A 14,498-nucleotide genomic window follows, 5' to 3' on the forward strand; every position below is an offset into this window, starting at 1 on the left:
CATGACAGAAAGCAGTTGAGGACTCCCCAAATCGGCTTTCAATTATACTGATTTGAGCGACCCTGAGAGAAGGACGCCCATCTCCCGATTTGTGTTGAAAGATAGGCGCCCTTCTCTTTTGAAAATAAGCCTGTATATAACAGATTGTGAACGCATTAGGGACAGTGCAAAGTACCTGTAATAGAAATTGTAAACTGCATAGTTGCCTCAGGGATCACTTGCAGTATATATCAAGTGCTGAAATATATAAGTGTTTCTTTATGAGGCTTGCATGTTGGAGTTCAGACTATGAAGGGAGCCCCCCCCCTCTTCGAGATGCAAGAACTTGGCCGCCAGCAACATTCGTCTCCATCCTTCCTCTCACGGCTCAGCACAATTCTAACCGTGGCGTAGGGTTGATGGTGGAAAGAGTACCTTTGTTTCGTGTGCTGTCTGCTGAGCATTGAGGAGGAATAGGGATCAACCTCATCAGCACGCATTTGCATGCTCATTGCGCTGTGAGCCAATGAGCTCATTGGCTCTCAGCATTCGGCGTTAGCAAATACGGGCACTAGTCCAGTGCTAATGGCCTCTAGCGCCTGCATTTGCTTCTGAGTATCAGGGCCACAGTGTGTACAGTAGATAATATTGTACAAAATCATACTGTAAGTCTTCTAGCAACAGAAAAATACCTGTTGAAACCTGAATGGAATTCACCTGGAATGACTGCTGAAAAGACATGAGCTCAGTTTTAAAAAATATACAAAATTATCAGATACATAAAACAAATGTATATAACCCAAGTCAAATGCCCCCCCCCCCCCCCCCCCCCCCATCATTTGCAACTTCTACCTCCCTCCTCTTGGGTACTAGTAAGAGCCCACCTTGAGTCCTGTGCCCTCTTCTGAGGGCCCCACTTCCATACTGACATGGGAAAGGTCATTTTCAAAAGCCTTTTACCCAAGCAGGATGTCAGAGAGGCGGGCTGTAAGAGAGAAGGGGCCAGGGCTGGTGGCAGGGCAGCGTATAGGAACTGCTGCCACCTGACTTTTAGAAAGCAATAAAAGAATGTAAATTTGGGAAAAAGGGGTTGGGGAAGGAAGGGCGGGAGGGGGGCAATGCCAGAGTGCAGCCGGTGTGTGAGGGGGATGCCGCTCCAGAAGAGTGCCGCCTGAGGCCCTGCCTCATTTGGCCTAATGGTAGGGCTGCCACTGTTCTCAATCATCGTAATACAGGTAACTGTGGCTGAGGTAATCACATGGTGATCATTTACAGGATTCAAAAGAAGCATATCGTCAGCATAAGAATAGAATTTTATATCCAAAGAGAAAAACCCAAATCAAAAGAAGACATATATATGTTAAATAATTTGGGTGAATGTGGGGGAGCCCTGTGGCACCTTGCAAGGAGGTGACCAACTAAAGATACGTGAGTGGTTGACCAATGCACGTTGGTGACATGTGAAAGAGGACAAGGCATTCCTTAGGAGTGTTTAAGTCAAGGAGGGATAATAAGTGTACCTGAATTGCATTTTCAACAAAATCTTACCTGAAACAAAGTTGGTGCCAATGTCTGCACAGATTTCAAAGGGAAAGTTTGACAGCAAGCAAAATACACTCCTGGATTTGGGGCAATATGGTCAGTTTGAAAATTGTCACTGGAGAGGGTGGAAGCAGTTCAGAGGAAGGTTCCTAAACTGATAGGCATGGAAGACAAACCCTACTCATAGAGATAAAGATTCAGACACTGAAAATGTACTCAGTGGAGGAAAGAGAGGAGACAACAGATACAGTCAAATATCTGAAAGATTTTAGATTCCCCCTTGGTGGAATTTATCACAGGTAAAAGACCAACAGCCACTATTTGAGGAGGATGAACTACTGAAAGTGATATTCCCAGCCCCACCAGTGCTGGCCTTCCGAGAGCCACCTAACTTAAAACACAAACTAGTGAAAAGCAAGCTCCAGATAGAAGCTCAAAAAGAAAAGAATGGCAATATATCTAGCTGCAAACTGTGCCAACACATCTCACAGGATCCCACAGTCATCTCCATGGGAAAAACATTTAGCATGCTCATCTTCAAATGTGGTATGTATGATTCAGTGTAAAAAGTGTGAAGAAGGTGCTATATTGGAGAAACAAACCAGATGATAAAGACAAGATTTAATCTACATATTTATAGACATCATATGAAACATGACAAATGCCAACCAGGATGCCACCTCTGTGGGACAGCACTTTACAAAACAAGAACACTGCATCAATGATCTTATGGTGAGAATACTAAAAGGAAACTTTAAGACAATCCCAGAAGGTAAGACCTTTGAAGTCAAAATGACACCCACTAGACAGGACTAAAGAAAGATCTGGGCTTTCTATCTGACTATAAACCATAAAATTATACTGTTTTGTCACTCTCTTATCAGCCATCCATCTCTCCCTAATTCTCACCCAGCCAGCTCTCCGTTTCTCACCTAACCTACCCCTCCCTCTTCCTGTGAGACTGTCATTGGAATGCTTTTGTGTTTCACTTATATATTCTAATATTTGTCAACATTTGCTTATTTCCGATCTGAAGAAGAAGGGTTACCTTCAAAAGCTAATCAAAAAATGTATTAAGTTAGGCCAATAAAAAAGTATCATCTTTTTTTTGTTTGTTTTGTTTTATTTCTATTTATTACCTTTAAAAGTAGACTAACACAGCTTACCACATTACTTTACCACAGGTAAGGAATTTCTGGGGCAAGCGTAGCTCCTTCCCAAGGTAAATGCCTTCTGGTCCACTGATCAGTCAGTTATATTTGGAAGTGGGCCTCAGATGATCTTTTTTAATAGGGTAACTCTCTTCATTGTGCCATGGTCATACTGTGAGAATGAGTAACAGAAATGCACACATTGGAGGGCCTACAGCCTCTTTTATTTCCCATATGATGAAAAAGACACCACAGTCCATGGGTAACAGAACAAACAGCGAATGCTGATTCTTCTAAACTGAACCTTCCTGGCAAAACTGTACAGGTGGTACTGAAAGCTCCTGTCAGGTTCGCTCTCTCGTTGTTCAGCGCTGAATTGTTCACATGCACTGAGCCAGTAAAAACCCACAGTACTGATTCTTTCAGGATACTATATTGAGACCCCAGGCTGGAGGATCTAACTGGGCCTGATCTTTATTCATTTCCTTAGAGTTTACACCCACTCTGCAGGGAGCTGGGTGTTCCAGCAGCTTGTCACACCTAGTGCCCTGACTGTCCTGCCCAGGGTTATACTGCCACCTGTTGGAGTATGCTGGCTGCACATCTGGCTAGACCAGTAGTTCTCAACCAGTGTGTCCTCAAGAGGTGTGCCACAAAGAATTTGTTGTAGACAGCAAGCCTGTTGTTTCCTTTACTATCATCAGTGCCTGCAAGCTGGAAAGACCAGCAATCTTGAGAATTGGGTTCTTGAAATCCTATTAAAAAAAAGTCCATAAACCATTATTAAAATGGACTCAGGAAAATCCAATCTGGGATAAGCAACATAAATGTATTGTACTGTTTTGGGATTTTGCCAGGTACTTGTGACCTGGATTGTCTACTGTTGGAAACAGTATACTGGGCTTGATGGACCTTTGGTCTGTCCTAGTATGGCAACAGTGGCCTAGTGGTTAGGGTGGTGGACTTTGGTCCTGGGGAACTGAGTTCAATTCCCACTTCAGGCACAGGCAGCTCCTTGTGACTCTGGGCAAGTCACTTAACCCTCCATTGCCCCATGTAAGCCGCATTGAGCCTGCCATGAGTGGGAAAGCGCAGGGTACAAATGTAACAAAAATAAAATAGATACTATTGGAGATTCTACATGGAATGTTGCTACTATTGGAGATTCTACATGGAATGTTGCTATTCCACTAGCAACATTCCATGTAGAAGCCTGCGCGGCCACATTGGTGATCTGCAAGGGCCGACTTCTACATGGAATGTTGCAACATTCCATGTAGAATCTCAAATAGTAGCAACAGTGGAGGAGTGGCCTAGTGGTTAGGGTGGTGGACTTTGGTCCTGGGGAACTGAGTTCAATTCCCACTTCAGGCACAGGCAGCTCCTTGTGACTCTGGGCAAGTCACTTAACCCTCCATTGCCCCATGTAAGCCGCATTGAGCCTGCCATGAGTGGGAAAGCGCAGGGTACAAATGTAACAAAAAATAAATGTACTTATGACTTAAAAAAAAAAAAATTAAAGAAACAGAGAGGGAGGATATCAGAGCGCACAGCTGTCCCAAGTCCAAACCTTCCTATGTATATTTTAGTCAGGCTATTAGAATTGTGGATGGCGTAAGCGGTTAAGGTTTTTTGTTAACCTCGGGAGAAAGCTGAATGCTGAAACGCCATCGGAATTTGGTAGGCGTCGGGTATGTGAAATGAAGCCAGCGCTGCATACTTTCAAATCAGCTTCTTTTTCTTTATTTTATTCTTATGGAGTGGATTTTTATAGAATTAAAATTGAACTTGGAATGTTGCAATAAAGTATTTTTTGACAAGGTGGAGGTGGGAGTGACAAATGATTGAAATATATATAGGAAGGTTTGGACTTGGACAACTGTGTACTTTGAGAGGACCTTTGACCTATATTCATTCAACTGATGTCCTCCCTCTCTGTTTCTATAAGATGCTTTTTTTTAAAAAAAGAAGTCACAAGACAACATATTTTAAGATCAGCTACCTTTCCACCTATTCTCTTTTTTTTTTCTAAATACCACCCAAGCAGTCCCTGCAGCGTAGGGGGCCAGTGACCTCTGTACTGAGTGGATGGAGGCAGAGCAGAACAACTTATGCCTAACAGCATAAGCACATCATTTCCTATGGCTGGGGCCAAATCTCACAATAAGAACCACATTTGCTCTTTCGCATTGCAATGGCAGCACTGGGAGTGTAAATTCGGTGTTTGCTGTGCTCACCACCAGCCAGTCACAGAGGCATAAGTTTTTATGAAGCAATGGGCAGGGTGGGTAGGCAGGGGAAACGTTCGCACTGCCACTATGGCGGAACCCCAAGCTTGGGGTCCCAGTATTTGAACTTATATCACTATCAGTCAGCCATATCTGCTGTCGTACTCACCCCTTTTTTTTTATCTGCAGGTCCCATCCCTTTCCCCAGTTGGTGCTAACCAATGGCTCGTCGGTCCCAGAGCTCCTCCCAGGGGGACAACCCCCTGGACCCGAACTATCTGCCACCCCACTACAAGGAGTACTACCGGGTGGCCATCGACATGTTGGCCGAGGAGGGCGTGGAGAGCTACAATCGCTTTTTGACTGAGGAGGGCTTCCCCGATTTCCTGTGCACAACCGAAGTGGACCACATCAGCCAGCGCTTGCATCGACCACATGGTGCCATACAAGACAGCTGCTCACAAGAGAATTCCTACAGTACAGAGCTGGATGCCGATGGCTCCTCTGGCACTTACTGGCCCATGCACTCGGACACAGCCGCCCCCGAGCTGGACTTGGGCTGGCCAATGATCCTTGGCTTTCAGGGGACCGAGGTGACGACGTTGATTCACCCACCACCCCCCGACAATCCTAGCATAAAAGAGGAGGTCCGGAGGATGATCCGCTCAGCTCAGCAGGTAGGAGGAGCTGGGTCTGCCTGTGTACACAGTATCGAGCAGTTATTATTATCTATAAAGATCCTCCAATATACACAGCAGTGATTATTATTTATAAAGCTCCACCAGTGTACACAACACTGTAGTCAGAGTTTTATTATTATTTGTAAAGCGCCACCAGTGTACACAGCACTGTACAGTCACAGAGCAGTAATTATAATGCTCCACCAGTTTGCACAACAATGTACACTCAGTTTTCTTATTATTATTTATAAAGCATCACCAGTGTACAAAGCACCGTACAGTCATAGGGCGGTGATTATTATTTATAAAGTCCTGTTAGTGTACACAGCACTGTACAGTCAAAGTGCAGTAATTATTATTTATAAAGATCCTTCAGTGTACACAGCACTATACAGTCACACAGGGGCATAGCTACGTGGGACCACGGGGGCATGGGCCCCCACAGATTACGCCCTGGCCCCCCTCTACATTTGACCCCTCCCCGCCACCGCATCAGGTACCTTGTTTGCTGGCGGGGGTCCCCAATCCCCGCCAGCCGAAGAGTCTTCTTTAGCGCTGGTCGACTCCAGCGCCTTCGTTGTGTGATCATCTGTTTCTGACGCCTTATGTCCTGCACCATGCATTTAGCCCCGTGCAGGACATAAGGCGTCAGAAACAGATGATCACACAACAAAGGCGTCGGAGTCGACTGGCGCTGAAGAAGACTCTTCGGCTGGCAGGGATTGGGGACCCCCGCCAGCAAACAAGGTACCTGACGCGGGGGGGGGGTTCCAAAGTGGTGGGGGGGTCGGCGGCTAAACTGTGCCCCCCCCACCTTGGGCTCTGGCCCCCCCTCCCGCCGAGGTCTGGCTACACCCCTGCAGTCACAGAATAGTGATTATTATTTATAATGGTTTATCAGTGTACACAGCACTGTACAGTCACAGAGCAGTGATTATTAAAGCTCCATCAGTGTACAGAGCACTGTGTAGTCACAGAGCAGTGATTACTATTTATAATGGTCTATCAGTGTATACAGTACTATACATTCGCAGGGCAGTAATAATTTATAATGCTCATCAGTGTATACAGTACTGCACAGTTAAAGAGAAGTGATTATTATTTATAAAGCTCCTTCATTGTACACATCATTGTAAATAATAATCACCACTCTTTGACTGTACATAAGTATTGCCATACTGGGAAGGACCAAAGGTCCATCGAGCCCAGCATCCTGTTTCTAACAGTGGCCAATCCAGGTCACAAATACCCGGCAAGATCCCAAAAATGTAGAAAACATTTTATACTGCTTATCCCAGAAATAGTGGATTTTCCCGAAGTTCATTTAATAACGGTCTATGGACTTTTCCTTTAGGAAGCCGGCCAAACCTTTTTTAAACTCCACTAAGCTAACCGCCTTTACCACATTCTCTGGCAACGAATTCCACAGTTTAATTACACGTTGAGTGAAGAAAAATTTCCTCAGATTTGTTTTAAATTTACTACATTGTAGCTTCATCGCATGCCCCCTAGTCCTAGTATTTTTGGAAAGTGTAAACAGATGCTTCACATCTACCCGTTCAACTCCATTCATTATTTTATAGACCTCTATCATATATTTTCTCAGCCGCCTTTTCTCCAAGCTGAAGAGCCCTAGCCGCTTTAGCCTTTCCTCATAGGGAAGTCGTCCCATCCCCTTTATCATTTTTGTCGCCCTTCTCTGCACCTTTTCTAATTGCACTATATCTTTTTTGAGATGCAGCAACCAGAATTGAACACAATATTCGAGGTGCGGTCGCACCATGGAGCGATACAAAGGCATTATAACATCCTCATTTTTGTTTTCCATTCCTTTCTTAATAATACCTAACATTCTATTTGCTTTCTTAGCCGCAGCAGCATACTGAGCAGAAGGTTTCAACGTATCATCAACGACAACACCTAGATCCCTTTCTTGGTCGGTGACTCCTAACGTGGAACCTTGCATGACGTAGCTATAATTCGGGTTCCTCTTTCCCACATGCATCACTTTGCACTTGCGCACATTAAATGTCATCTGCCATTTAGACGCCCAGTCTCCCAGTCTCAATGATGTGTACAATGATGGAGCTTTATAAATAATAACTCGCCCATCTATATTCAGAACTGTTTCTTAATACCTGCTGTATACTATTACTTTGTTTTATTATCATCATGCTGACCAAGATCCTGCAATACTAAATGTTTATTTACTAACATTTTTCCACTACTCATGATGTATTGTAAGCCACTTTGAGCCTGCAAAGAGGTGGGATAAGGTGGGATACAAATGCAACAAACAAACAAATAAATAATTAAATAAATAATCACTGCCCTGTGACTGAACAGTACTGTGTACACTGATGGAATTGCATGTGTAAACAGCGCTGTAGAGTCTCAGGACAGTGATTACAATTTATACAGCAGTGTGAGTATGTGCAGTAGTACTCCGTAGCATAGAGGAGAACTTTTAAAAATTATGGAAGTGCTGTATGCAACAGTCTACCCTTCCCTGAACACAGTGAAGGAGCTTGCAAAATTTTGGGGGTGAGCCACACCCAGCACACCCTCAGAGCTAGCAGCTGTGCTGTGCAGTTACAGATGGGTGTTTTTATAGTGTGCTGTGGAGAGAACTGACTTGCTTTGAGGTGTTGTGGACTGTGGTGAAATGAGGCTTCAGAGATAACCTTACAGACACAACGGTGGTCTGTGTCTCTTTTCTAGGTTATTGCTATTGTGATGGACATTTTCACAGATGTGGACATACTGAGTGAGCTGCTGAATGCCGCTTCCCGCAGGGTCCCTGTCTACATCCTACTGGATGAGATGAACGCCCACCACTTTCTAGACATGGCTGCCAAGTGCAGGGTAAACCTGAACTATGTGGAGGTGAGTGGTGGGGGGCTTGTGCTGGGTGGACAGAGACACTGCCATATCTCGTTTTTGCCATTCAGAGCCAGATGCACAAAGGTCCCGTTAAAGATCCATCTGCGTTTCCAAATCGGTAAAAATTTACCAATTTAGAAACACAGAGGGATTCACAAAGAAAATCAAATGCAAATGAGCTGCTCGTTGCTTTTGCGACCCTGCTCATTTGCATGCGATATGGGGGAAGCAAGTCATTGAGCTGAGCATGCGCAGAACAGTCAATTGCTATGCATGGCTGCTCTGCACATGCTACAGACGGCTCTCATACTCGCAGACAAGCTGCGTGTATGATAGCGTAGATTTACCCTTTTTTTTTTTGGGCAAACACAAAAGCGCTTTTTTTGGGTTGGGCATACCTGTATTGCAGCTTCCTGCCTCCCGCTGCTGGGAAAAAGTGGCAAAAACCTCTCTGCTGCTCTCCGCTCTTCTTTGAGGAATCAGCAGCATCAGGGCTTGGTTACACCCCTAGCTGTTCCTGCTGCTTCCTTCTATTGGCTGGCTGACATCCTAGAACGCCCATCTCCCTGAAGATGGACTCTCATTGGCTGGCTGCTGTCCCAACTCCTCCTCCCTGTAAGACTTCCCTGATGACATCATTTTAGAGCTGTGAACTGATTGGATCCGAACTTCCTGGTGTCCCCCCTCTAGTAATGAGTGGGTGGGACATCCCAGGCTGATGCTGTCCAATCGGTTTATACATTGAAATCCTCGGCTCAAGGATGGAGTACCAGACAGGATCATTATACCTCTGTATAGGTCCTTGGTGCGTCCGCCTCTTGAACACTATCTCCCAAATTCTATATATGTCGCCTTAAGTTGTACTTGCTAATTTGGCCGCATGGCTAAATTGCACGCACAACTTAATTGGTTAACATGCCAATTGGTGTGAATAATTGGTACTTAACAACTAATTAATGGCACTAATTGGTTTTAATTAGAATGTACGTGCACAACTATCGGCATATTCTACCATGCGGTACATGTAAATTCTAATGCGCAAAGCTGAAAAGGGGGTGTGGCTATGGGCGCGGAAAGCGAATGCTACATACCTGTAGAAGGTATTCTCCGAGGACAGCAGGCTGATTGTTCTCACTGATGGGTGACGTCCACGGCAGCCCCTCCAATCGGAATCTTCACTAGCAAAGTCCTTTGCTAGCCCTCGCGCGCCCGCGCGCACCGCGCATGCGCGGCCGTCTTCCCGCCCGAAACCGGCTCGAGCCGGCCAGTGCAGTATGTAGCAAGACAATACAAGGGAAGACACAACTCCAAAGGGGAGGCGGGCGGGTTTGTGAGAACAATCAGCCTGCTGTCCTCGGAGAATACCTTCTACAGGTATGTAGCATTCGCTTTCTCCGAGGACAAGCAGGCTGCTTGTTCTCACTGATGGGGTATCCCTAGCCCCCAGGCTCACTCAAAACAACAACAATGGTCAATTGGGCCTCGCAACGGCGAGGACATAACTGAGATTGACCTAAAAAATTTACCAACTAACTGAGAGTGTAGCCTGGAACAGAACAAACAGGGCCCTCGGGGGGTGGAGTTGGATCCTAAAGCCCAAACAGGTTCTGAAGAACTGACTGCCCGAACCGACTGTCGCGTCGGGTATCCTGCTGCAGGCAGTAATGAGATGTGAATGTGTGGACAGATGACCACGTCGCAGCTTTGCAAATTTCTTCAATGGAGGCTGACTTCAAGTGGGCTACCGACGCAGCCATGGCTCTAACATTATGAGCCGTGACATGACCCTCAAGAGCCAGCCCCGCCTGGGCGTAAGTGAAGGAAATGCAATCTGCTAGCCAATTGGATATGGTGCGTTTCCCCACAGCCGCTCCCCTCCTATTGGGATCAAAAGAAACAAACAATTGGGCGGACTGTCTGTTGGGCTGTGTCCGCTCCAGGTAGAAGGCCAATGCTCTCTTGCAGTCCAATGTGTGCAGCTGACGTTCAGCAGGGCAGGAATGAGGACGGGGAAAGAATGTTGGCAAGACAATTGACTGGTTCAGATGGAACTCCGACACGACCTTTGGCAAGAACTTAGGGTGAGTGCGGAGGACTACTCTGTTATGATGAAATTTGGTGTAAGGGGCCTGGGCTACCAGGGCCTGAAGCTCACTGACCCTACGAGCTGAAGTAACTGCCACCAAGAAAATGACCTTCCAGGTCAAGTACTTCAGATGGCAGGAGTTCAGTGGCTCAAAAGGAGGTTTCATCAGCTGGGTGAGAACGACATTGAGATCCCATGACACTGTAGGAGGCTTGATAGGGGGCTTTGACAACAGCAAACCTCTCATGAAGCGAACAACTAAAGGCTGTCCTGAGATCGGCTTACCTTCCACACGGTAATGGTATGCACTAATAGCACTAAGGTGAACCCTTACAGAGTTGGTCTTAAGACCAGACTCAGACAAGTGCAGAAGGTATTCAAGCAGGGTCTGTGTAGGACAAGAGCAAGGATCTAAGGCCTTGCTGTCACACCAGACGGCAAACCTCCTCCATAAAAAGAAGTAACTCCTCTTAGTGGAATCTTTCCTGGAAGCAAGCAAGATGCGGGAGACACCCTCTGACAGACCCAAAGAGGCAAAGTCTACGCTCTCAACATCCAGGCCGTGAGAGCCAGGGACCGGAGGCTGGGATGCAGAAGAGCCCCTTCGTCCTGCGTGATGAGGGTCGGAAAACACTCCAATCTCCACGGTTCTTCGGAGGATAACTCCAGAAGAAGAGGGAACCAGATCTGACGCGGCCAAAAAGGAGCAATCAGAATCATGGTGCCTCGGTCTTGCTTGAGTTTCAACAAAGTCTTCCCCACCAGAGGAATGGGAGGATAAGCATACAGCAGGCCCTCCCCCCAATGCAGGAGGAAGGCATCCGATGCCAGTCTGCCGGGGGCCTGAAGCCTGGAACAGAATTGAGGGACTTTGTGGTTGGCTCGAGATGCGAAGAGATCCACCAAGGGGGTGCCCCACGCTTGGAAGATCTGGCGCACCACTCGGGAATTGAGCGACCACTCGTGAGGTTGCATAATCCTGCTCAACCTGTCGGCCAGACTGTTGTTTACGCCTGCCAGATATGTGGCTTGGAGCACCATGCCGTGCCGGCGAGCCCAGAGCCACATGCTGACGGCTTCCTGACACAGGGGCCGAGATCCGGTGCCCCCCTGCTTGTTGACGTAGTACATGGCAACCTGGTTGTCTGTCTGAATTTGGATAATTTGGTGGGACAGCCGATCTCTGAAAGCCTTCAGAGCGTTCCAGATCGCTCGCAACTCCAGAAGATTGATCTGTAGATCGCGTTCCTGGAGGGACCAGCTTCCTTGGGTGTGAAGCCCATCGACATGAGCTCCCCATCCCAGGAGAGACGCATCCGTTGTCAGCACTTTTTGTGGCTGAGGAATTTGGAAAGGACGTCCCAGAGTCAAATTGGACCAAATCGTCCACCAATACAGGGATTTGAGAAAACTCGTGGACAGGTGGATCACGTCTTCTAGATCCCCAGCAGCCTGAAACCACTGAGAAGCTAGGGTCCATTGAGCAGATCTCATGTGAAGGCGGGCCATGGGAGTCACATGAACTGTGGAGGCCATGTGGCCCAGCAATCTCAACATCTGCCGAGCTGTGATCTGCTGGGACGCTCGCACCCGCGAGACGAGGGACAACAAGTTGTTGGCTCTCGCCTCTGGGAGATAGGCGCGAGCCGTCCGAGAATCCAGCAGAGCTCCTATGAATTCGAGTCTCTGTGCTGGGAGAAGATGGGACTTTGGGTAATTTATCACAAACCCCAGTAGCTCCAGGAGGCGAATAGTCATCTGCATGGACTGCAGGGCTCCTGCCTCGGACGTGTTCTTCACCAGCCAATCGTCGAGATATGGGAACACGTGCACCCCCAGCCTGCGAAGTGCTGCTGCTACTACAGCTAAGCACTTTGTGAACACCCTGGGCGCAGAGGCGAGCCCAAAGGGTAGCACACAGTACTGGAAGTGGCGTGTGCCCAACTGAAATCGCAGATACTGTCTGTGAGCTGGCAGTATCGGGATGTGTGTGTAGGCATCCTTCAAGTCCAGAGAGCATAGCCAATCGTTTTCCTGAATCATGGGAAGAAGGGTGCCCAGGGAAAGCATCCTGAACTTTTCTTTGACCAGATATTTGTTCAGGGCCCTTAGGTCTAGGATGGGACGCATCCCCCCTGTTTTCTTTTCCACAAGGAAGTACCTGGAATAGAATCCCAGCCCTTCTTGCCCGGATGGCACGGGCTCGACCGCATTGGCGCTGAGAAGGGCGGAGAGTTCCTCTGCAAGTACCTGCTTGTGCTGGAAGCTGTAAGACTGAGCTCCCGGTGGACAATTTGGAGGTTTTGAGGCCAAATTGAGGGTGTATCCTTGCCGGACTATTTGGAGAACCCACTGATCGGAGGTTATGAGAGGCCACCTTTGGTGAAAAGCTTTCAACCTCCCCCCTACCGGCAGGTCGCCCGGCACTGACACTTGGATGTCGGCTATGCTCTGCTGGAGCCAGTCAAAAGCTCGCCCCTTGCTTTTGCTGGGGAGCCGAGGGGCCTGGCTGAGGCGCACGCTGCTGACGAGAGCGAGCGCGCTGGGGCTTAGCCTGGGCCGCAGGCTGTCGAGAAGGAGGATTGTACCTACGCTTACCAGAAGAGTAGGGAACAGTCTTCCTTCCCCCGAAAAATCTTCTACCTGCAGAGGTAGATGCTGAAGGCTGCCGGCGGGAGAACTTGTCGAATGCGGTGTCCCGCTGGTGGAGAGACTCTACCACCTGTTCGACTTTCTCTCCAAAAATGTTGTCCGCACGGCAAGGCGAGTCCGCAATCCGCTGCTGGAGTCTATTCTCCAGGTCGGCGGCACACAGCCATGAGAGCCTGCGCATCACCACACCTTGGGCAGCGGCCCTGGATGCAACATCAAAGTTGTCATACACCCCTCTGGCCAGGAATTTTCTGCACGCCTTCAGCTGCCTGACCACCTCCTGAAAAGGCTTGGCCTGCTCGGGGGGAAGAGCATCAACCAAGCCCGCCAACTGCCGCACATTGTTCCGCATGTGTATGCTCGTGTAGAGCTGGTAAGACTGGATTTTGGCCACGAGCATAGAGGAATGGTAGGCCTTCCTCCCAAAGGAGTCTAAGGTTCTAGAGTCCTTGCCCGGGGGCGCCGAAGCATGCTCCCTAGAACTCTTAGCCTTCTTTAGGGCCAGATCCACAACTCCAGAATCATGAGGCAACTGGGTGCGCATCAGATCTGGGTCCCCATGGATCCGGTACTGGGACTCGATCTTCTTGGGGATGTGGGGATTAGTTAGAGGTTTTGTCCAGTTCGCAAGCAATGTCTTTTTGAGGACATGGTGCAAGGGAACAGTGGACGCTTCCTTAGGTGGAGAAGGATAGTCCAGGAGCTCAAACATTTCAGCCCTGGGCTCGTCCTCTACAACCACCGGGAAGGGGATGGCCGTAGACATCTCCCGGACAAAGGAAGCGAAAGACAGACTCTCAGGAGGAGAAAGCTGTCTTTCAGGAGAGGGAGTGGGATCAGAAGGAAGACCCTCAGACTCCTCGTCAGAGAAATATCTGGGGTCTTCCTCTTCCTCCCACGAGGCCTCACCCTCGGTGTCAGACACAAGTTCACGAACCTGTGTCTGCAACCTCGCCCGGCTCGACTCAGTGGAGCCACGTCCACGATGGGGGCGTCGAGAGGTAGACTCCCTCGCCCGCATCGGCGAAGCTCCCTCCGCCGACGTAGTCGGGGAGCCCTCCTGGGAGGTGGCCGCAGTCGGCACCGCACGCGGTACCGACGTCGGGGACCTCACCCCGGGCGATGGGCCAGCCGGCGCCACGCTCGACGGTACCGGAGGCGCAAGCACCGCCGGTACCGGAGGGGTAGGGCGCAACAGCTCTCCCAGAATCTCTGGGAGAACGGCCCGGAGGCTCTTGTTCAGAGCGGCTGCAGAGAAAGGCAAAGAGGTCGATGCAGGCGTCGACGTCAGAACCTG

General features: G+C 48.5%; 1 protein-coding gene across 2 annotated transcripts in view; it reads left to right on the forward strand.

The window, feature by feature from the left end:
- Nucleotides 1-14,498, forward strand: part of FAM83H (family with sequence similarity 83 member H) — a 96,779-nt gene that overhangs the window by 69,787 nt on the left and 12,494 nt on the right. For both annotated transcript variants that reach the window (XM_030220418.1, XM_030220410.1), the window contains exons 2-3: nt 5,090-5,577; nt 8,302-8,466. In XM_030220418.1, coding sequence (XP_030076278.1) covers nt 5,122-5,577; nt 8,302-8,466 — 621 coding nt within the window. In that variant the 5' untranslated portion in view covers nt 5,090-5,121. The remainder of the gene's footprint in view (nt 1-5,089; nt 5,578-8,301; nt 8,467-14,498) is intronic.

The sequence above is a fragment of the Microcaecilia unicolor genome, chromosome 1 (assembly GCF_901765095.1).
Source record: "Microcaecilia unicolor chromosome 1, aMicUni1.1, whole genome shotgun sequence".
In the NCBI taxonomy this organism is placed as follows: domain Eukaryota; kingdom Metazoa; phylum Chordata; class Amphibia; order Gymnophiona; family Siphonopidae; genus Microcaecilia; species Microcaecilia unicolor.